Source organism: Sparus aurata, chromosome 10 (assembly GCF_900880675.1).
Source record: "Sparus aurata chromosome 10, fSpaAur1.1, whole genome shotgun sequence".
NCBI classification, from domain to species: domain Eukaryota; kingdom Metazoa; phylum Chordata; class Actinopteri; order Spariformes; family Sparidae; genus Sparus; species Sparus aurata.
In genome coordinates, this window is record NC_044196.1 from 21,985,936 (window position 1) to 22,009,637 (window position 23,702).

Sequence of the window (23,702 nt, forward strand, 5' to 3'; positions counted from 1 at the left end):
TAGTTGCAAACATTAGCTGGTCAGTGAAGCCAAATCTTGTTAGAGTTCTCACCAACAGTCGAAAGTAGCTGATCATTTACGATCTAAAAATCTAGAACAGCTAAAGGAATCATTCCCATTGGACTTTTCAGTGATGTCACCAAATTCTCAAATCTTCACTGTTACATATATGAAACTGCAATGTTGTTATTACAGATAGGCATGATGGCCAAAACTATGAAAATAAGGTTGGAGTTGCAACAAAATGGAAAGATACTTTAAGATAATGCTCAAACAAGCTGATCATTAATTTCAGTTAATGCATCACGTTTTCAAACCCTGTTCCTTGTGCTCCCTTATTCACAGAGTAAAAGATGTAGGAGGAGGAGGAGGAGCATGAGGTGGGGGGGAGTCGGTTGACAGGGAGTGTTCAGACAGAGAGTCTGCTGGTCAGCGTAAGTAAAAAAGGCGATAAACTCCAGGAAGCTGCCGACATTGTAGCAACCCCACTGGTAGCCTAGCAACTGGAGTGTGTGTTGACAACAACAGCGGCCTGACACGAGGCTTGCGCTGAGGGTCCGGGCTGGGAGGGGCGCAAACACACACTCCAATAAAATACAGTCACATGGCAAAGAAAAGAAGAACAAAAAATCCAGCACTCGCACCGACCGGCAAGCACACACACACACATAGAACATGCTCATCTTTCAAGTATCTAACACTTGCGGTCACCCACCCAGTAACACACACACACACACACACACACACACACACACACACACACACAAATGTGGATTCAATATTGGTCATAATGTCATAGCCCTGCTGGTGAGCTATAGATGATGAGCATGCTAGCCAACTGGGGACATGACAGCACTAGTCAATCACGATAGCTTTTTCCAAGCTATCATGGTTGGTTAGCTTAGCTGTTCTTAAAGTAGCTGTAGGTCAGCGATGAGTTGGCGGAGTTTGTTTGAAATACAATTGTCGAGAGGTCAATATTACTTTTGTCTGTTCTACACACCCGTAAACAGTTCTGCTGGAGGCTATGTTTCTGCTCTACAAACAACATACCAGTCCCAGGTTTGATACAGTCTTTTCCGAGGCTGTGAGAAATCTGATTGTTGGATGACAGTATAGAGGTGAGAGTTGATAGCTGGCTGTTACATACCTTTACAGACAAAGCACTTGATGTGGAAGTGTTTGTTCTGGACCCTGAGCGCCTCCCCTTTGCAGGGCTTCCCACAGTTCTGACAGGGGATTGGTCCACCTCCTCCATGCTTTTGCTTCTGCCTCTGCTGCTCCAGAGGGCTGTGGACAGCCTGCTGCTGAAACACTGGTGGCAGAAAGAGACATGGAAAAGACATATGACATGAGAAATGTGTACAAATATAAAAAACTACTTCTGAGTAGTATTAATCAATAAAATAATCTACATCTCTTAGTGACCCCTTTATCTTTACATAGTATGTTTGTCCCAATTTTGGTATTCAAACTTAAGTATCTTAAGTATCTTTTTACTTTAATAAACACACACATCTTGCTTTCTTGCAGTGTCAGCTTTTGTTATTGCAATAAAACATTTTAATCCAATAATATCCAAGTCATCATGATGGATGTCACTTCAGACTTGCACACACACACAAAGACAAAAAATGTATTTCCATCATTTGATGGGACATCACAGTGTCTTAAAATCATTTACATGATTTACATTTCCTCAACCATAAACACAAAAAAAAACCCGATTTACCCTGATGTTGAAATTAAACTCTTAACTCTAAAATTGAATGATTTATATTGTGGGGACCAGCTTTATGTCCTCATAAGGTAAGTGAGTCCCCACAATGACCGTCAACAAGTTTATGTCCCCAAAATGTGATAAGTCATATCAAGTAGAAAGCCTAGAAACATTGATGTGGGAACATAATGTTCAATCAGTTACTCTCCCTTGTGCCACATAGGAAAGAAGGTTTGTGCCAAGAAAAGTTATGTCAACACCAGCAATGAAAAACACAAGAGCACCCTGACTCGTTTGCAACACACTGTTAGAGCCTAATATCTCCCCCCTGACAGTACATCCATCAGAATATCTGGTCCTTTCCCCTTTCATCACAACCCTGGCAGAATATTATCCTAAACTGATCAGCCTTTACAATACTGACTGGGGCATCAGCAGAATAAAAGGTCCTTTGTGTTCACAGGAAACATTTGTGTCGTCAGACTGGTTTCATCAGGCCTCCATGGTTACTGATAATTGGGCTTGGAAAGAGGAGTTCATCAAATGAACTGATTTAGAGAAAGAGACAGAGATGGAAGTAAATGTTAGGATAATAGCTGTAAGCCAAACAGAGCTGCTTTCTCTGATGGACATTATCCTTCTTTCAGCTTAGCTTAGTTCATTGGGTGTTTATTGGGTGTTTTATTTGCAAAATATTTTGATTTAGATTAGGGTTAAAGCTACAATATTCTCTATTTCCCTATGTAGGGAGGAAAAGAACATTTAACCAACCCGACACCTTTCACCCTATAAAGTTAAAGAGATATTTCAGTTTGAATCGAGAGACTGTTGAACTTGAGGCTCACTCCAACCCTTTAACTTGAATTTGCAACACTCTTGCTTAAAAAAACAAATAAACTTCAAAATATTAGTTGAACATTTTGGGAAATACATGAGTGAGAAAATTGATATCAGTCTAATATCTGTGCATTACGCACAAAAAAAATAACAGTTTGCCTGATTCTTCACAAGTGAGCAAACCATTTACACTATATATCTAGTTATAACCGTTAAACTATGTCTTGTCACACCAATAATCTATATGGTCAATTGGCACTGTAGCTGTTTCCACCTGCTTCCTGTGTGTGGCAAATCAAAGCTTTTGAATGTGCAGTATAAATATGGCATCAAGTTAGTGATTACCTGTCTGAGCTATGATGCTGGTCTAGTCTTTGGTCTTTCCAATATTGTAATGTAAAGAGCTAAAATTAAGGCATTCTTCATTCAACAACATTCCTCTTCCTCATGGACTAATAAGTATATTTGTTTCAGGCTCAAGAAGGATGGATTTGAAAAACTGTGGTACATGTCAAAGCTACAAAATGCATTTTGTGTAAGTGGAACACCATAGTATCCAAAATGACATACAAGTTAAGAATTTGCCCATTTGTGACCTACTTGACTGGGGGCTACACGACAGGAGAGTTAAAACAGTCATAAGTCTTTCCAGTCTCTATAGAAGCGACAAATTCTTTAACAAGTTTTACAAGGACCTCTCACCCACCAGAAGCCACAAGGCCATTTTTTCAGCTTTGTAGAGTGTGTGTCTGTTTGTCCAAGACAAATACAGCCACATAGCCATAGATCTCTTGGATCTAGGATAATCACCAAAACATTTTCAAAAATCTGTGATAGCAAATATTCTTGGGGTGAGCAAATATAATCATAACATAGAGAAAGGAAATTCTTCAAAAAACTTTCTTTGGATGATGCTAAAATTCACAGAGCTGCTTTCATTCAGTCCATATGTCCAGATCAAAATCTGATCTCTGGCTTGCAAATTCCAAAACGAATCAAGACTAGAGGAAGGATTTTGGACACTGGTGACTAGATTCTATTGGTGGTAAGAGGTGCGGCTGTTTTGAAGCTACCAGTGTTGAGGCTACATGCGGGCATGCTAACCAATAAAGACAAGAATTTAGGAGGGGAAAGTCTTGAGTCCTTGTAAAAATGGTCTGAGGCCGAGTTGATTGCAACCATCTGGAAAAGACGACAGCCCGAAAGCGGTAGGGGTGGAAGGAGGGCTGGCAGAAGGGATTGGTAGTCACAGGGGAGCTGGGAGGGGTTCTGCCTCCTAATCCGACCCGGAGTGCATTGCTGCACCCTTGCACCTGTTGGGGGGGATCCAGTGTCTATACTTCCTCTTCAAACAGCAAATAGAAAAGGAGGGCGGGCATGAAGAGGACACAGGAGATGATCTTTAGGGCCAGATGTAGAATCAAGCAAGTTGTTCCAGACATCCAGGCTACAAGTTACCAAGACACTAGTAGTGATCTGTGACAAGGGTCCCATCATATGTCAGTGGGAGAGTGGTGAGAAGTTTGCTGTTTGCATTTGATATAGTTTGCTAACAAAATGAATCATGGGTGGTTTTAGCAGTTTGTGCAGTGATTAGTTAGCAGTGATTTGCATCTTCTTCTTTCTTGTACTTCAAAATTCCAAGTAATTGGGGAGCCTCTACTCTCTGCCCTTAGTCTGAGGGAAGAACTGTGGATAAAGGATGGTACCATTTTCTCTGCTGTGCCCCCCTAATAAGTCCAGTGATGGCACCAACATGTTTGCCTGCTTTAGGCTACAGAGTCATTTATATTCTGTGTAACAATGGTACAATTTTATCTCCCAGATCACACTTGAATAACCTGGTCATACCACAAGTCACCAGCAGCTGAGTGAGGAAGAAAACAATTTTTAACACTGGATACACAAACGCACACCTAAATAGGCATATTTTGCACCAACTCACTTCTGTTCCTGCAAGCAACTCAAAGCAAAGGGGGTCAAAGGTTCAGGCCTGAATTCCCTAACATTTCTGTGCTCACAAAAGCTGAAGAAAGTTTTTGGGGAAAGATGGAGTTGGGTAAATGAGAGAAAATAGTCTTTTAGGATATTGAGGAAAGGAAGTAGGGGGTGAAAATAATTCAATTAGATGTAAGTGACATAGGGAAGGGACTGAGTTTTCTATCTTTAATAGAGGACACAGAGTGACTGTGCCATGCACTGGGGATGGGCATGTGTATGCCGATACTGATACTGGATTTTTGTGGCTGATGGCGATACCGAAAGTGGGGTTTAAACAAATGTTGACACTGATATATATCGGCTCAAAAATATACAGAATATACATTATCCCTGTAATGTAGTTATCCAATCCAAGTTATCTGCCAACCAATATACTGGCCCAGGCTAAGGTATGAGTACTCAGGTACTCATGTTGGACATCAGTACTTGTTCAATGTAAAGAGTGATCAAATTATTTTAATATGACAAATCTAAAAATTGACCCTGTTTGGTATTAAAAGTGCAACTCTTTTGGACAGGATGCCGTGATGTAACTGCTATCTATGATTATCTGAACAGATCCACACAGCAAAATTAATAGATCACTTTCAAGATTAAGACATCATTCTATTTAACATTACAGGAAGAGTGGTGACTAGCAGGAGTAAAAGTGATCTTTGAAAGTTTATCTTTATCTACAATGTAAACACAATAAATCATTCATTTCCTCAGCTAATTAAGACAAGCTGTTGCGATGCCATCAAGGCAGAGTAGATTAGCCAGCTCATCATGAATTGGTCACTGGAGATGAATCTTTTGTTTATTTTGGAGCCTATTCTCTCATTAGTGTTTCTGTCGTGCTGTTTGTTTGTTATTTTGCAAGCGTGCAATTACTTAATAATGGAAATCACTTGAAAAGCCTTTTCCTACTATGCACAGGAGCATGTGCACATGCTCCTGTGCACATGCCCCCCCCAATACCTCTTTAGAGTGCTGTCTTCTCCAGGCCCAGTTGTCCATATCATCAATCAGCCGCTCTGGTGTCTGTTCACTGGCTGATGGCCACTACTGATGCCGTCTTCTCAAAGGTCGCAGCCAGGCAGGCAACCATCTGAGCAATGCTACACTACGTCTCTGCTCTGCATATACTCACACCACTGGAAGCCTTTGGGAACATACACTGACCATTGACGGAGGTTTGCAGCTTATCACCTGCACATGTGGTACATACAACTGCATAGGCATGTGGCTATACCTTGTAGATATATAACATCTCTCTCTGATGCTCAGGAGGAAGAACCCATACATTTATGTAGTACTTACTTAATTCAAGGTACACATTCAGTTTGTTGTTCACATCCCCCTGAAAAAAGTAGAGAAATAGAATTCTACAGTCTCTCTTAGGCTTGGGCCGATTAACTATACCATCATCCATCGGCGATGGCTGACGGCCATCGACTCCTAATCCCTGACCATCGTAACATCGTGATTTAAAAGGCTGCCCACCAGTGAGCAAAATTAAGAGGCGTGTCCCCTCCTAACACTACGTCTCCATGTCCCATTAATTATTTTCTCATTAACCAGCTTAGCTAAGCTTTATATTACGGACATGTGGTGAGGAGACGAGGGCGCTTTTAAATCTGACACAGGGATGCATGTTGATGGTAAGGGTGAGACAGTTGGAGATTCATGTCAGAGCAACGGTGGGAAACAGCAACGGCTACAGGGGTGAGCTAATACACAACTGCTGACTTAAGACAACACTGAGGCAACAAGCTGCATCAAAAGCATAAACAACGATGTCATCGCCCATTACGATGTTTCACTGTAGACATTGTCATATGCCAATCCAGCAGTCATCGCCCGACCCTAGTCTCTCTTGCAATAACTTAATGCTTCAACACAAAAAGGCTTTTAAGTTACATATACAGTACTTGTAATAAGGAACCGCTGGCCACTTCACAGTGGAACACACAAGCTGTTATATCTAAAATGCCTTTTCAAGAAGCCATGCTCCTGCACCTCCTAAAAATAGAGTGTTCCCTAAACTCATGGGGATCCCATGGTGCTCTGCAGCATTCCTGGTGTGAACCATCTGCAGAGGCAGCAGGGGTGGGCAGGGGATCAAATGCTCACATTACCACAGCAGGATCATTTTGTGGTGGCCGAGCTGTTGACCTTAGGGACTTTCACTTTCTTAAGAGTAAACAGATAAACATATTGCACAAAATGCCCATGAATGTTATGTCTCTTTAGATAGAAAATCGGAAATGCAAATCAAATTGCGTTGTCGTCTAAAGACAGTTAACTTCAGTGCATTTAGTTTATTCAGTCATAACAATCAACCTGTAAAAATTGGTGTCTGCAGGTTCACTCAAGTTTTAAGACTCCTTTCAAGTCAACTTACTATGGTAGTAAATTTGTGACTGAAATGAATGTGAACCTCTTCAGCAAAAATGCATAGAGGGCAGCCCAGTTACCGAACATACAGAGAATATGCAACATTTTAAAGACCTGTTAAACTACATATAAGACATAAAAGTATCTTATTAGCTAGATTCACATTCTCTCAAGGTCTTGCGACTTGCTAATATGATTAACAACATGTGAAGACTTTTTAAGACCCTGCTGACACCTGGCAATACCTTTCTATCGCCATTACTTCACTGCTTAAGAATTTCCTGTCCGTAGCTCCAACAGAAAACTCACTCTATTATCTCACTCGCTTGTGAAGCCAAGAAAAAGACATGAACAGAGCCTATAGGCCAAGTGCACCTATTACACTTAAGTCCTGTAGTAGAAACAGAGAAATGACTGGGAAATCGCTAGTAGCTATGATGAGTTACCTATCTTATGTAATGATACTTCCATTATACACACAGACTTTATGAGTAAGGATATTTCCTGCCTGCACGAAGCTCTGACATCCACCTGTGCAGTCAACCTTGCAACCAAACCCGAACAGCATTTGACCTCTCACCCTGAGATCAAGCAGTACGGAAAGCTGATCTGACTTCATTGGCAGATGACACCAATGCACCCTTGTTGGCTCAGCCCTTACAAAGGCAAAGGCATGTCATAAAAGAAGAGAGGAGTAGGACATTGAAAAATGTCAACTTATTTACCGAGTGCTGTATTGGATAAACCAATGCTGCTGATGCTACTGCTACCCATGACTGTGGGTCTTTTTATGAAAATATATTATTTCTGCCATTCCTGTGACAGATGACTCAGTGATTATTTCTTCCATGTGGATGACAACACACAGCCTATAGATATGATCACATGCATTACTGCAGCTGGCTGTATTAGAACATTTCTGTGTAGCTGCCTCAAGTGAAAACACTTTGAGGGTCCAATCAGCATGAATATAGTTTTATTTCTGTCTTGAGTTCAGCTAGTTAGGGAAATTAGTTGCATCTCTTCTATGTCAGAGCTCCAATAGGACCCTACACTGCACCATGTTCACATACTTCCAGTCTGGGGCTATTTTTCATGGTTTGGTGGGAAGTTCGGGGCAGGCCCTTTCTTGTTCAAACACAAAAACACCCCACATTAAGTGAATAACATTGATCATTTTTTTAAAACTTTAGGTCCTGGCATGTTGTGTGGATGCCACATAACTTGAATCAGCCATCCCCTGATGGTAGTGGCCCCCCAGAAGGACAATGCGCCCGGCCACATCAGGAATGGCCTGAGGAACATGACATGGTGTCCAAGCCATCGACCTGGTCTCCAATGCCCTAGATCCTTATCAAATTGAACATCCCCGGGACATACCAGAACAAGTCTGATCCATGGATTGCCAACCTTGCAATCCACAGGACTCAAAGGATCGGCCACCAATGCCTCAATACCAGCCAGTACACCCTCAGAGGTCCTGTTCATATATGTCAACAGCTCAGAGCCAAGTCCAATTCATGTCTGCTTGCCATCCATTGGATGCCCCGGCACGTCCAATGGATGCTCAATTGATTTTGGATCTGGGGAATTTGGAGAACAGGTCAATACCTTGAGTTCTTTGTCACTAGTAATGAGATGATTAATGTCTTCACCTCACCTGTCAGAAATGTGGCCTATTGGTTTATTGGTATTGCACTGATATGAAAAGAAAACCTCCTCACATTCTAGAGGCTTGGACCAGCAAAAGGTTTTATTTCTTACACTCACTAAGGATATTTCCATATGTCATGATTTACATCTAGCACCAGTATTCATCGCAAATGTGGGACATTATGACCTTTATTAAGTAAGAGAGAAGGTAATGCTGTGAGAGTCAAGTCTTTCGTTCACGCATGATTCTAAAATAATTTAAAATTGTTGGCACTGGAGGTTAAAAAGAAAGTTCTCCTTGTGCATAGTTTTTGCCGAATCATCCAGTTTCCTGTATGGCAATAGCGTAGGATTTTGCCTGCTAAATGACAGAAATAATTATAAAATTGTTTCTGATTTTTGCAATTTCTTCTTACAAATTTGATTTCTTCATGGGCAGAATGGAAGTCTCACAAACAAGGACAAGAGGAATAACTAGTGACTCAGAATGAGTCATTTACAAATTAACAGGTATTCAATCTTGTGAATCTGCGGCCACCGGCCGGTCAAAAATTGAGAAGATGTTTTCGAGTGATGGAGCCCCCAATCACATTCCAAGTATTTTTCGGAACACCTGCCCTTTTCCAAACAGTTTCTAGCAGCTCCTTCTCTGATGGATTTTTGTAACAAACCCTTCTGCGAAAACAAATCTGGCGTGTCAGGTTAATATAAATGTACTGTGTGTGTAAAGCTAATAACTGTTCATGAGCAGGAAGCTGACTGTGAATGAGGGACTGAAAGAGTTCCAGTAAAACGACAGTGAGGGATTGGAACTGCGTGTGCTTGCAGGCCATTCATTTCAGCCCAGAGAGCAGCACCATGACTCATGAATTCAGCCAAACTGTGAAAAGCATTGTGTCAGCTGTTTGAGCAGAGCTGGTGCAGAAACGCTGGCATATGCCACACAGGTTCAGCATGAAGTGAGCGACATGGTTGGTTTCAAACACAGAGGCCATTATCAACATTTATAGGACATTTCATTCCCTGTAGTGTACCAAGTGAGAGCTGAGTGGCCTCAATTAACTCAGACTGCTGGATAATTCAACTGCTACTTTAAAAAGAGTAAATTAATGTAATATAAATGCAATAATTGGCATTGTGACTGAAAAAAAATTGTGTTTTAGGGCACTATTCAATATTGATATATTACAAATGGGTAAAATGACTATAATTGGGGGTTCTTGTATGGAGGGAAGGAGGTACTAATATTAATGAATTATCATCAGACGCTGCTGTACACTCCTTGTTGAACACCAAACATCAGACAGACTAGAGCACAGTGGAGCATTTAGCAGCTGAAAAGACATATATTTTCTCAAGATTTATTTCACTACCTGGCAAACTGCAAAATGCAGATAAACAAATCACCAGAGAACTGGTTCACAAAGTGAAAAAGCTGACAGTAAGACATTTTTGTGAGAAGTTGTCGGAAGCCAAAATGGAGCTAAAACCAGGGGTAAGGTTGACATTCATCAAGGCCTGAAACACAATTCAAAATGTTCTGCTCGAGAGTTTAAGCTGAAGTCTTTTGGGTCCTGTAACCTGTGGAACGCAAACCAACAATGAATATATTTTAGCTACCAGTTTTATGTGTGTATCACAGCCTGATATATGGGGTAGGTTACATGAACTCCGTTACATGTACTTGAGTCACTTTTTTGGGTAAATTGTACTTTTTGGAGTAGCTTTAATGCAGAAAACCTTTGCTATTATTTGCGTAGACTTCTTGAGAAAAAGCATTTGGACACCCTTAATTCATAATTACTCATAATTACTTAACTTACTAAAAACTTGTGAAAAAGACTAAAGTGTGTCGGTGTTTCTTCCTTTTTATTGAAGCTACTTAATACTCAAATAACTATTTAAGTGAGTACTTTTATACTCTTACTCAAGTAGTTATTTTTAACGACTAATTTGACTTCTACTTGAGTAACTGTTTATGAAAAGTAACAGTACTTTTACTTGAGCACAGTTAATCTACTCTACCCACCTCGGCCTGATACATCTTCTTCCTCTGTGCCATATAGCTCCATTGTTTGTCCAAAAATGATTAAAAAAAAAAACACATTTGATCAGTAGTTTAATTTGACTCATTGACAATACACTGTCTTGCTGCCCCAAATACTCAGCAGAGGACCAACTGGAAATAATCCTGAATACGAGCAGTATTTCCTCTAGTTTGAGTACCATTTTCTAAAACCCACAATGCTCACATTTTTAAAGAAATGGCTGAGGCTTTTTAAATAACATGTCTGTGACTTGTTATGAAAAAGGTACAGGTCGCGTGCCACATATGCTGTAGGAAAGTCAGACAGCATTATGAGATGAATGACACATTATGGGTTTTGCTGCAACAAGTCAGTCAGGGCTAAGGGTCACCTACGGATACTTCTTGCGGTACGTAGCTACTTAAATGAATATTTCAACCGGCCGTTCTAAATAGAATAAAAATACTCATGTATTTCAAATCTTTAAAACATGTCAACAGGGGCAATCCTAGTAAACTGACGCACACCCAGATGGTTTGTTTACTGGCAGGTCCAGAATAGTGACGGGCGTCGCTGTGACTGCTGACAACCAGCCAGCCATTACATCACACGCCCAGGATACACTGTCCTTGGCTAGGACTGAGACACAGCCTAAAGTGGTTTGTGTGTGTGTCCAACAGCATGCATGTTCCTATTGACTCAATGTCTACAAGTTGACTTTTTTGTGTGTATCTAAAAAAAAAAAAAAAAAATCATATTTTTATATTCAAGCTACTGGTCTTACTTTTAACTGAATTAGAACATAACTGAAAACTTGGATGCAATAAAAAAAAAAAAATAATTACATCAAAGCATAGGTTTCTGTCATTTATGTCAATATGCAGTACGTGTGTTTGTGCATGGAAGCACGTGGCCTGAGTGTGTGCGTGCGTGTGTGTGTGTTTGTGTGTGTGGGCGTGTCGCTGGAATGCCCTCGCCGCCAAAATTTACAAGCTTTGTCACATTGTGATGGTAGCGAACACACCTCCCAGCTCTATACAAAACTCAGCTATGGACTCACATGTAGACACGGACACTGGGCCGGCTTTCACAAGACTGTTAAGGACAAGATGCTGGAGAGGAGAGGAAATGTTTGTGGTGGATTTATGAGGACCAGGCTACTTTTAACAAGCAACTGTGTAGGGAGTCAGCAGTGTAAAGTACATTTACTCAAGTACTTGAAGCTAGTTTTGAGGTAGCCACATGCATTGAACATTTATGCTCCATTTATGCTCCGTCAAAAGACAATGTATTGTAAAGGTACCTAGTGACAAAAAGTTTAAAAAGTTATAGTAAAGTTTGCTTCACCTCGGCCAGTAATGGAAACCTACATCCTGATATTACCTTGGCTAACTGTCGGCCCCCTTGGCCTTTTAAGAAAAAGCAAAACATGGGATTTTGTATCCTAAGATAGATGAGTAGCTACTAACTGACCAAGCTTGACAACAGTTAACTTGCTGGCATACAACACTACAGCAACTACACTTACAACTGTTTTTTTGGTTGACTTTTTTAGCAGTTATATTTGACATCTAAAACTGCCTCGCTGTTCAGCTTTCCCTGCCTTGCTATTGCTACAGCAATGACTGAACTAGCCATAGCCATTGGAAGCACGAGATGTCTTGGTCAGTAATGAAAAATTTGTTAAAATCTGCTAAAGTTTAAAAAAGTAAACTTATGTCCTGATACAACTTGACCAGCTGTCTCAAGCTCTCCTAGCCTTACTGTTGTTACAGCAGTGCCTGAACTAGCGATAGCCATCCATGGCACAAGTTGACTAGCCTAACTTTTAAAAAACCAATATTTTTAAAAATAAGAGACCATCACCGTCTAGACAAAATGAATGAACTCTTGAGGAAGATTATATTTCAAGGCTGGATTTAGCGGCGTCACAATTGTGATTGAGCTTTAGATTTTCTTAATCCAAAAGTGACTTGAGGTAATGTAGTTGTTCACATTCTGTTTAGCAACTAACCGTGAAACACTGTTCGCTTGACAAAACAGATTTGGCTTTGAATGTTGTTGGAAACAATTTGGATAATGAACGCAGACAACTTAACAAAGTATGTAACAAATGTCTTGTCATTTTTAGACATTCTAATGCAGAAATGTTGCATTTTTTACCCTTTAAATAAATGTTGCTGTTCTCTGTGACAGTATACACAGTCTTGTCCAGTGTATGTGTATGCATCTATATCCTGTAGGAGTAGATCTATTATGTATGTATTATGGGCCAATTATCAGCATCTTTCCAATTATCAGTACAATATGTTATGTTAGAATTATGGCCGATCAGCACTGACAAATCAAATCAAAAAACCTCAAAATTGCACGTAAGTGTACTTTACATACATTTACTACAATACATTTAAGTGGTTACACTACATCACTGGTTATTCTCAACTTTGAGATGAACATTCTTAATTTCTCTTGAAAACATATATCCGTTCCAATTATCGGTCTGCTGGATTACTAATAATCGGTATCCGTGTCGGCCACGAAAAAACACCTATGGCCCCTTTATCCTGTACTTCAAAGCTTATTTTTCACTCTCCACAGGAAGAGTGGGAACATTTGTGGAAACATTAGATTTCCTATAGGCATAAAAAGAAGTTAGAAAAAGGAGAAAATTAAATGGTCACTGTGACCTTATTATGCAATATCAAACACACACTGTAAATCAGACTAGGATTATCATAGTGATTTCTTCCAGTAACTGGCCCTCACCCCTTTGTGAGCAGCCCAGATGGCTGAGATCCCAGTGTAAGAGATGCAGGCAGGGGACCAAGACAACACAGTTGTTGCCAGGGATGTTGCAGGCAGGCAGAATATCAACCTGCAGCCTTAGCATTCAGCCTGCTACCAGAGGCTTGTTGTTGTCATTTACATTCACACACCATATTCAAGCAGAACATTCTGACTGATCGTACATAATAGGAGGCCTGTTTAGCTTTATGTAAAGCACTACTCACATAGACACACATGCTACACACCGTGAACCCACACAAACACACCTAGAGGTTTTGAATGACAGGATTAGTATAGCTCAGCATCTGTTATTGTGGCAAACGAGTACCTAATATCTACTCAAGACAGAGTTGAATGATAACAGGTAAGTCATGGTTGACACAAGCAAGTCATTGGCTACAACCTTTTTTTCTCCCTGGCAGGTGAACACACACACACACACACACACACACACACATAGTTTAATAAAGGTTATTAAAGGTCATTATTACCTTTCTCCTCTGGCATTGTCACTCAGCTGTTCTGACGGACGTAATATATTATTATGTCCTTTAATTATTATAGGCAATATCCCAAAAATCTCTTCAGAGTCCTCTGATGGTGTTGCGACACATCCTCTGCACGCTCTGGTGTAATAATAGGTGGGAGCACGGAGTGAGTGCTCTGTCTGTCACTATCTCTGGAATGAGCTCCAGGTCATATGACTCCCTATGTCTCCCTCTCTCTCCCTCTCTCTCTCCCTCTCTCTCTCTCCCTCTCGCTCTCTCTCTCTACCACCTCTCTGAGTTATTGCAGCTATATGTTATTAATAGAAGCATGTGCAGCTCAAAGAGAATGACACCTCCTCCTGGTAATCTGTCACCGGGCGTGTCCCAGTCTCGGCAGTCTGCGACAAATTCAACTCAGTGATAACCAAACTAGGGTTCAGTATGTTCAAAATTTGTTTGGTGGAAAACTTTTATGTTAACACAGCATTAGTATTCAGAATATGTCACAGGATGTGCACTGTAATGTTTTTTTTTATCATAATTAAATTCATTATAATCTTTTCCTAGAAAACATAGGAATGTCATAACATTTTAACATTTATTTTTTAACAGTTTTGAGAGTCCATGTAAAAACACAAGCCCATTCAAATCAATTTTGATCCTGAACACCAGACTAGGCAGATGGCTGCCCACCAATGAGCCAGGTCCCTGCTCAAGGTTTCTGCCTGTTAAAAGGCAGTTATTTCTCGCCACTATCACAAAGTGCTTGCTCATGGGGGAAATGTTGGGTCTCTGTAAAAAAATCAGTCAAGGAGTATGGTTTAGACCTGCTAAATTTGGAAAGTGTCATGAGATGACTTTTGTTGGATTGACTGATTGATTGATTGATTGATTGATTGATTGATTGATTTGTTGCAAGGATATCCTGATCATAGCCATAACATTACAACCATTTATGAGTTGAAGTGAATAACAATGATCATCTCGTTAGAATGCAATGTTTTTCCGGAGAAACTTTGGGTCGTGGCATGTGAACGCTCCTTGCCACACTGAAAAAACTTCTCAGGAATGGCTCGTAGAACAGGAGAAAGAGCTTGAAGTGTTGACCTAGCTTCCAAACTTCCCAGATCACAATCTGATCGAACATTCATGAGACATCCCCGAACAAGTCCAAACCATGGATGCCAAATCGTGGATCAGAGTTGGCTCTGACCCATCACGGCATCTCCTGTGGTTTCTGGCACCGGGACATTTGCGGCAGATCGTTTTTGCAGTGTGGCAGAGCGCATTGTCCTGCTGGGGGGACGTGGCCATCAGGGAGTGCTGTTGCCATCAAGGGGTGTACTTGGTCTGCAACGGTGTTTGAGTGGGTGGTCAGGTGGCATCCACATGAATGCTAGTACCCATTATTCACCTCAGCTGTTTGTGGTTTCATTGTTCTGTTTTATTGTACTGTATGTGAAGTTGCTATTATAAGCCTACTCCTATTATTAGCTTTCTATTCACCTGACAAGGTACGGTATGAATACATGATATTGTTAGTATCTACGTGGTTAGTGAGCTAGCTAATGTGGCAAACAAGTATGAAAAGCATGTTGTCACAGGAGAGTATGATACTGCAGGAGGACATTGTTTATTCACTTCACAGGTTGCATCATTTGTTTGAGCTTTAAAGATTGTCACTCATAAAAACAGTTACTCAATTACCGTATTTTAGCCTTCTTTGGCCATTATTTTGGTTTTACTGGCTGACAAACTCTGCTCAACAACGACAATTTAATTCCTGGGAGCAACAGCTGCTTACACCCACTGTAAGCTACCTGCATCACACTGCAGAAAGCTAGGAACATTAAGCAGGTAGAGTCAGATTTTTTTTCTGGAGTTGGTGAAGGCCAAAACAAGGCATATGGGACCAAATACATCAGGTGTACACAAAATAAACGCCTATGTTGCATATGTGTGAATAGGCTATTTTCTGCAAACTATCTATCTTTCTATCAACTTTGCTTACAAGTCGAATTTTACACTTTAAGCCAGGAATATCCAGCCATCAGCTAGGAATATCCACAAGCAATTTCATCCAAGTTTAAATGCAGTAAACAGTAAGTTGTCCTGTTGACAAAACATATTCATAGTATGTTAGTCTAGAAAATCAAACCTGGCTTTCTGTGTAAGGGAAATGCTTGGTTCAACTGTAGCTCATCCAGATATCTGATCTGTGTTCAGGGTGACTTCCCAATGTGCCGCTGTGCATTCGTGGGTATTAGAGACTGGCTTTAACTCTCACTATTGATCCGAGTTGGTATCTAATCAATATCCAGGGGACAACAACACTCAGGCTTAGGGATTCACCGCCATACGTAATCAAACTCTCAGAGGTAAGAACAGAGTTGACATTCTGATAAATGTAAACATACTGTATTATGAAGAATTATTAAGCTTGGATGGATGGTGATAGAGCTCTAAAAGTGATTTCTGTATAGAATGCTGAATTGAAGCAACATAATGGCTTAGATGTCTCTATACATGATATATAACATAGTGTGCCTTGACTCACTAATCAACAGTTGGGCATGTTACATGAGAAATTTGCTACTCTCAAACAATTTCTATAACCAAAGCAAATACAGTGAAAGGTTGCGTGACGTGACCGAACACGGGAATGTACAGTGTAGTCGAAACAATGACATCCTTCTCCATTCAGCTGGTGGAGGGTCAACTTAGGTTAATGGTAACGATGTTGGACCGTCTCCATCTTCTGGGTCCCAGTAAAACAATGGCCACTTCCACAATGATGAAGTAAGCAGGCACATTCATTAGGCTTTGCGCCAAGTGTTCAGAATGTAACTGAACCAGATGGCCCGATGGAGAACGTTTTATTTTTCGTAATGAAGAATTAAGTGACCACTCCCGGTGACGGTGTAATATCACTTATTTTTATTAGCCGTGATAGCTGCGAGCTTCAGGGATTTACAATGTCGGTTGGTCAGTCTCAAAAACTATGACATAGATTACCATGCCATTTTTTTTTGCAGACATTCATGGTCACCATGAGGATGACTCTGATCGACTTTGATTTTGCTTTGACCTTTAATGTTGCATATGACACTTCCATCCACCTCAGCTGTGTATTCTGCGCAGCACTTATCAGACAATCTTAGCGTGTTCACACGTTGAGGTCACACGGTGGACATGGTTGACAGCGTCCCAACGGCAGAATGGTAACACTGTCAGTGTGAGCATGTTAGCATGGGGACATTAGCATTTCACTCAAAGCACCACTGTGGCTAAATACAGCTTTGCAGAGTTGACAGAATGGCTTTAGTGTTGTTGTTGATGTTGTTGACCACAAAATATCAGCTTTCGGAGGTTTCAGAATTGGCCGAGAAATAAAAGATGTCACTTGAACCCTGCTAGATGGAGGACAGGGACAGCATGAGCCACATTCAAAGCCACGACCTCACAGGCGATTGGTTCATCTCTGTCAGGCCAGACCAGCAGGGGCCATTACAGGAGGTTATTAAAAATGACCAAAAATAACACACAGGATGTGTCAGAGAGGTGTATTCAAGCTGAGCTGATTGTCAGCGAGCAGAGACACATGCCAGAGGGACAGAGCAGCAAGCGTGGCCTCATTTCATCCTTGACACCACCTTTCTCATACTTCCTCAAGTCCTTTTTCTTTCTCTTCTGAAGCTGTGACGGATCATCACCGGGACACAAACCAAAAGGAAGTGCTCAGTAAATGGTAAAAAGCTTCAGGGGAACAGCATGCCTGGTGGACTTCTCCATGTGACTCAGCAGCAGGCACCACTGCTGTGTGTGTGTGTGTGTGTGTGTGTGTGTGTGTGTGTGAGGGAAAGAAAGAAAGACACAGGATCTGCATTGCAAATCATCTAGCACCAGAGTTGCCAAGTGGCATCCAACACAAATTCAAACGTGGGACCAAAACAGAGCGCTGCTGCTTCCAGCCGAGCAAAAAATACTGAAGCAACGACACAATTTACAACTGATGATGGCATTAATAATGATCAAAATACCAAATATCGTAATAAAACTGCCATTTTTGCAGACTTTTGCTGCATTTTAATATATTAATATATGCCATTTGTCTTTTTTTTGGAAAAATTGACTGAAAAACAATGACTCGGCTGCTTTTCCCCTCCGACTGCGATCAGTGACAATCTGGGTTTAGCTTTGCATTAATCTTTCCGCAATGTTCTCCAGAGGAGCTAGTCTTGCATGGCACTGAAATGAAAACAACGTCGCTTGCCAGAAAACTGACACGGTAACAAAGCAGAAAAAAGAAACAGCCCGTCTTTTTTAGCTTTGGAGGGATGAGGCAGGGGAGACAGATATCTGCATGAGCTTAAACTCAGCATAAAACATCTTCACAGTCACGGAATGAATACGACTCCCTCACTTTCCCTATTTCTTCTAAAGCCGCCTCTTTTTCATCAGCAAAGGGTATTTTGTGGAGGTTTGGGCAGAATTGCAGTATTCTGTTGCCTGCACAATCTGTCATCCTGCACATGCTTTATTCACATCCTCGAGCGGGACAGGGAAGAAGAGAAAGAGACGAATGCTTTGGGTGCTTTATCATCTCGATGCAGCATCCTGACCTTTCTCCCATATTTCCATTTGGTGCAGTGTTTCGAAAACCAACATCCAGCATGATTTCAGACTCGTCTGCAATCTGGAGTTGTTTGCACTCAAGCCAACTCAGTGTGCTTTTTGTTCCTGAGTTGTGCACATGTGGAGGCTAACAACAGAGCGCCCGAACAATGTGGGGGTGATGAAGATAGAAGTGAATGAGCCAACTGTTCGAAACAGAACCTCAGTGGTTCTGATGTTCACAGAAGCCCGTATTCTTCATTCACTTCAGACTCCAAAAGCTTAGCGATTTGCTTTGAATTATTTTACTCAGTTTACTCTTTCATTTTTCAGGTTTGTCATTTTTTTTTTAGCTAAGTTATTTGATTTTACTTGTTATACGCTGTTTACTTGCAATTTTTTTAATTAAGTCACTTTTTCAAAGTTCATCATTTGATTGAAAATGTTTTGCGCAGTTTTCTCTACGTTATTTAAACCTGGTCATTTGATTTGAATTGCTTTAGTCGGTTAAGTACTTGCTCACTGTTTTTGTTTGGTCATTCTTAGGTTTGCCATTGATTTAAATTGTTATTGCTAATTGAATTTGATTTGAATGATTTTTCTGACTTTTTATACTAGTTCTTTCTAAGCTTAGCAATCAGATCACCAGTCATACTGCTGTGAAGTTTAGTGCAGCTTTTGACTGTCCTCAGTTGAGTAGGTATTTAAAGTTTGTGGCTGTTTCAAACAGCTCAGTCAGTTCAATACAAATAAAAGTACTGTACTGATTACAACAGTGCTTCTCAGTCCCCTGTGAGGGGAGTTGCACCGCTTAAAGCTACTGATTGACTATGTTGATTCAGTCAGTTGAGCCTGATGGTTCGTAATATTTGTTTATATGTGCACTAAACACATAGACTTGAGTCTACCAACATTTGCATCCAGCACAGAAAAAGATAAAAGCAAACAAAAGTGTATTCTATTGTATTTAATCGAGGTTCCACTTGAAATGACATGAGTAAAACAAGTATAAACCTATGAGAACAGAAGGAAGAGAAACAAAGACTGATTCAATTATAATGCATACCATTAGAATCTTGCTTATGACAATATTGTACTCAAAGTAATTACTGATTACTAATGACTAACATTGTTACAACAACATCTGACAAGGCGGGAAACAGGAGCGGTCAGATGATCAGACATGTTAGAAGCAAGACAAAAAGGTATGCTGATGATCAAAACCAATTTATTTGCAAGTAAATCTTTCAAAGCACCTGATGTGTCAATAATAACCTGTTGTTACACAGGACCATTGTGCGCACACAACATAAAAAGCATAGACAAGGCTCGACTTCCTGAGAAAGCTTAAGGAGGCCAAATTCCTTTGTCAGTTTCTTGTCACCTCTTACAGGGGCGATAGAAACCATCCAGACTGGAAACATCACAAACTAGCATGGTATGTGCAGAGCCCAGGACGGGGAGGCTCTGAGCGGGTGACCCAGAACATCATTGGTATCCAAAAACCGAGCATCAGTATCATCTGTGTAGTGAGTGACTGCACAGGGACCAAAAGGCTGCGAAGATACAAAGCCCACCCCAACTACAGTGTGTTCACCCTGCTGCCATGTGGAAAAAGATTGAGTATCCACTATGAATTGGATATTTTGCATTTATTACCCCATATAATTTGTGGATAGTGTCTTTCATCTAAGAGTTTCTCCCAGCGAGAAGCAGTTATAACCGTGGTAAAGCTGCAGATGTTTAGCACGGTGAAGCGGCTGAACTCAGCTGTTGAGTCTCTACAGCAGCTAGAAAATGTTGCACAGATGTTACATATTGGCCTGCATGTTATGTATTGTTCCACATGTACGAAATTAAGCTTGTGTACATGCAACATCCTGATAGTGTTTTTGCTGGACAGATAAAGCTTGTTGGTGCCTACAAAACTAGGCTTAGAACCATAAAACCAGAGTCTGGTGTGTAATATTGAAGCCTAGATCTGAGAAGGTAACCAATAAGTCAAAGTTGGCATGTAAGTGGGTCAGTACACTGTGCTGTTTTTTGGAATAGACAGTTTGGGTTATAATTTTACTGTTCACCTTCCGCCTTCCACATAAGTTTGGCTTAACTGGGGGTTTGTTTAAAACCTGTCTGATCGTCTGCATGCTTATGTATCTTGCAACATCAGACTTCCTTTTGACCGACAGCTAAAACCCTAAGATGTTATATACTTGCTTTTTTAGCGGCACGCATACAAGTACGAAAGGAAGATATAGGAGTAGGGACAGGGCTGTAATTATTTCTACCTCCTCAGGCCCTTCTGACCTTGACCTTATCTATATCACCCACCACTCCCAGCTTTTCCAACAGTCATTGCGAGTCGTGTCACATATGCAACGGCATCCTTGGCTTCATCAATTACACTCTGCAGTGTTCCAAGTCTAATAGGAAACCACTGGGTCATTATATAGCGGCTTAATGCATGACATGCATGCAGCGCTAAAGTGAACCAGACTATCATAAAGAGCTTCACTTCAAAGGCTCGAATGACCATATCACTACTGGGAATACTGCTGGAGTGGAGAATGGAATGCCCCAAAAGCCCACTGAGGCTGTGATATGGGTGTCTCTCTCTATCTGTGTTAATGTGTTGGAGCGTACATGTGTGTATGTGCCTCTGCAGTGCACCACCGACCCCAATCCAAAGTCCAACTGCCGGTCATAAAGCTGAGTTAAAAGGCAGATATTAGGTTATAGGTGGGAGGCTGTGTGCTAATGCAAAACATGGAGTAAAAAAGTAGCTTAGTTTTAGATATCCAAAATGGCTCTTAACCTAAATCTTTCCCTTTCACTGCTGTACCTCTAATGTACAGCAAGAAATATGGGTCATATTCACATTATGGTAACAAGCTGCAATACAGGTTGACTGTTTTTTTTTTTTTTTTTATCATACAGGGACCCTACTTCAAACTGTGGCCTGCTCTCTGGTCCAATCAGTGACTCACTTGTGACTCAGCCGCTCACAAGAGGAACAAACCACAGCCTATAAATTACAACGCAGTCTATCATGTCAACTGTGACACATTGTGCTTTTTTAATTCTCACAACAGTCATTCATCTTTACTGTTCACATTCCAACGTTTTTAATCGAAATAAATGATCAAATAGATGTCAAAGGGATGGATAAGACAGATACTATAACAACATTATTTATGTTATTCGCAATCTTTGATGGACAACATTTCCCATAATCCCTAGACATTTGCTGGTTGAACATAGTGCCTTGAAAGAATGAGCCGTCTATAGACGAGTGGAGAGGACACAGTCACTTAAGGCATTTGTAATAATTAGAACTAAACTGTGTTAATGTGTTTCTAGAGAAGAGATTACAGCTAAAAGGGTGGGGAAAGAATGTTGACAAGATTGGCAATAAGTCCTTGGAACACATTTAAATTTTTCAGAAAAAGGAAAGATGAGAGTGCTGTCCTTACTTGTTAATCTCCTAAAACATTGCAGGCCTCAATATGAACAGTAGAACCAGAGATACTATCCCTTATCTCTAGGGCAGGGCATCAAACGTCACTACTTTTATGGCACCAACCGAATTGCCTCGCCCCCTATCAAGCACTGCCGGATGTATAGTAATGTTCTATTAAATTGATATAAAAATAGTCTTGTTCAGGAACCGTTGTTGAAATCATGGTATCGATACAATATCAAAACATTTTTTGAAGTCTGCCTAACAGTTCGGTTGGACACGTGTGTTATGTCCATGCTTCGGGGACGGGTGTCAGGCTTTGAACTTAGGAGTGGGAACTGACATTGACTTAAGTGACATCACTTGAGGACATTTATCTGACTTCATACAACTCCTTCTGGAGGCACTAAAAGGCTTTACAGTGTTTCCCACACATTCATTTATTTGTGACAGCCCACCACAATATCAACATTGGCTGCAACATATTTTATTTTCTATTTTTGGAGCTGCGCGTCCCGTTGCCTCTCACTCAAGACAACACATCTGTCAGTAGATAGCATGATGTTATATACTCTATATACTCTCTGTTATATATACTATACATTCGGTCCAATAAGATTTGAGTGCGCATGTTCTACGGCATCCCAGCTGGACAGCCACTGCCACAATTAAAGTCTGATTCTGTGGGAAACATTGGGCTTTATATAACTTTTTCACTTATGTAGTAATACTCCTCTACAAGAGAGCATAACACACTGCTTCTCAGTCTGGTCTAAAGTTATTCTTAAAGGATTCCAGTGGAGAGTTTCAGGTTCCTGTGGTGCTGTAGAGCTGTTCCAGAAGTTGGTCCATATGGGCTCAAATGGAATAGTCTATTAATTTTTTTCTCACTAAGTAGAAAACTAAATAACCAGTTGAAATTATTTGCTTTAAAATGCGATTTCTTTGCTTAAACTCCCTCAGAGTTGCAATCTGCGCATCCGAGCTCCAGATCTGTTATGAATGGATGGAAGAGATGGAGCAAAACCAAATGGAGATCATGAAGTTGAGCTCAGGACATTTGCTTTCTCCATTTCCAAGATTACAATCACTGTGCCCTGGGTGGCTCACTCCTCCCTGCGTGGGTGTGTGATAGATGTGGGTGTTCAAGTGAGACAGAGATGAAGTGGGTGCAACCATACATCAGCATTATTTAGTTCTGCTCCTGCAAATGCACCTCCATCCCGAAATGAAATATACACTGCAGTAGATAACACACATTGCAAAAATGCAGTGGCTACAAACTGGTGTTTTGTGGTATCAGAATGTGTGTATGTGTGCTTTTACACATGTAAACGTTAGGGAACACCCTCACAATTATATGCCTAACATAATAGGAATCATGCCAGAGAGAGATCCCACACACACACTGACAGCTCATGCCTCTCATTGGAGAAAGGAGGAGGGTATACAAGGCCTCCATCCATTTTCCCTTTTCTCTCTCTTTAATTTTTTGCCCTGATCTGGTTGAAAATATGGCCTTGGCATGGCATTCTGTGTGTGTATGTATGAATATGAATGTGTGTGTGTGTGTGTGCACGCATGCTGATTGTGTGACATGATTGTGATTACATTCACCTTTAAAGTGGGGGAACACCCTGCCGTTGTAGCATATAATTAAGCATGCAAAGTATTATAGTGAAGCGTCTACAACAAAATATACACAAAAGAAAAAGAATAACACTCTCACAAAACCC

At 40.7% G+C, this 23,702-nt stretch overlaps 1 protein-coding gene across 15 annotated transcripts in view; it reads right to left on the minus strand.

The window, feature by feature from the left end:
- Nucleotides 1–23,702, minus strand: part of ablim2 (actin binding LIM protein family, member 2) — a 100,713-nt gene that overhangs the window by 63,726 nt on the left and 13,285 nt on the right. For 4 of the 15 annotated variants that reach the window (XM_030432093.1, XM_030432092.1, XM_030432094.1 and 1 more), the window contains exons 1-2: nt 13,896–14,194; nt 1,151–1,315 (exon numbers count right to left, since the gene is read on the minus strand). In XM_030432093.1, the coding sequence (XP_030287953.1) occupies nt 1,151–1,315; nt 13,896–13,911 (181 nt within the window). In that variant the 5' untranslated portion in view covers nt 13,912–14,194. Of the gene's footprint in view, nt 1–1,150; nt 1,316–13,895; nt 14,196–23,702 lie in introns of those variants that run through there. The other 11 variants (XM_030432100.1, XM_030432101.1, XM_030432099.1 and 8 more) reach the window with 6 other exon arrangements.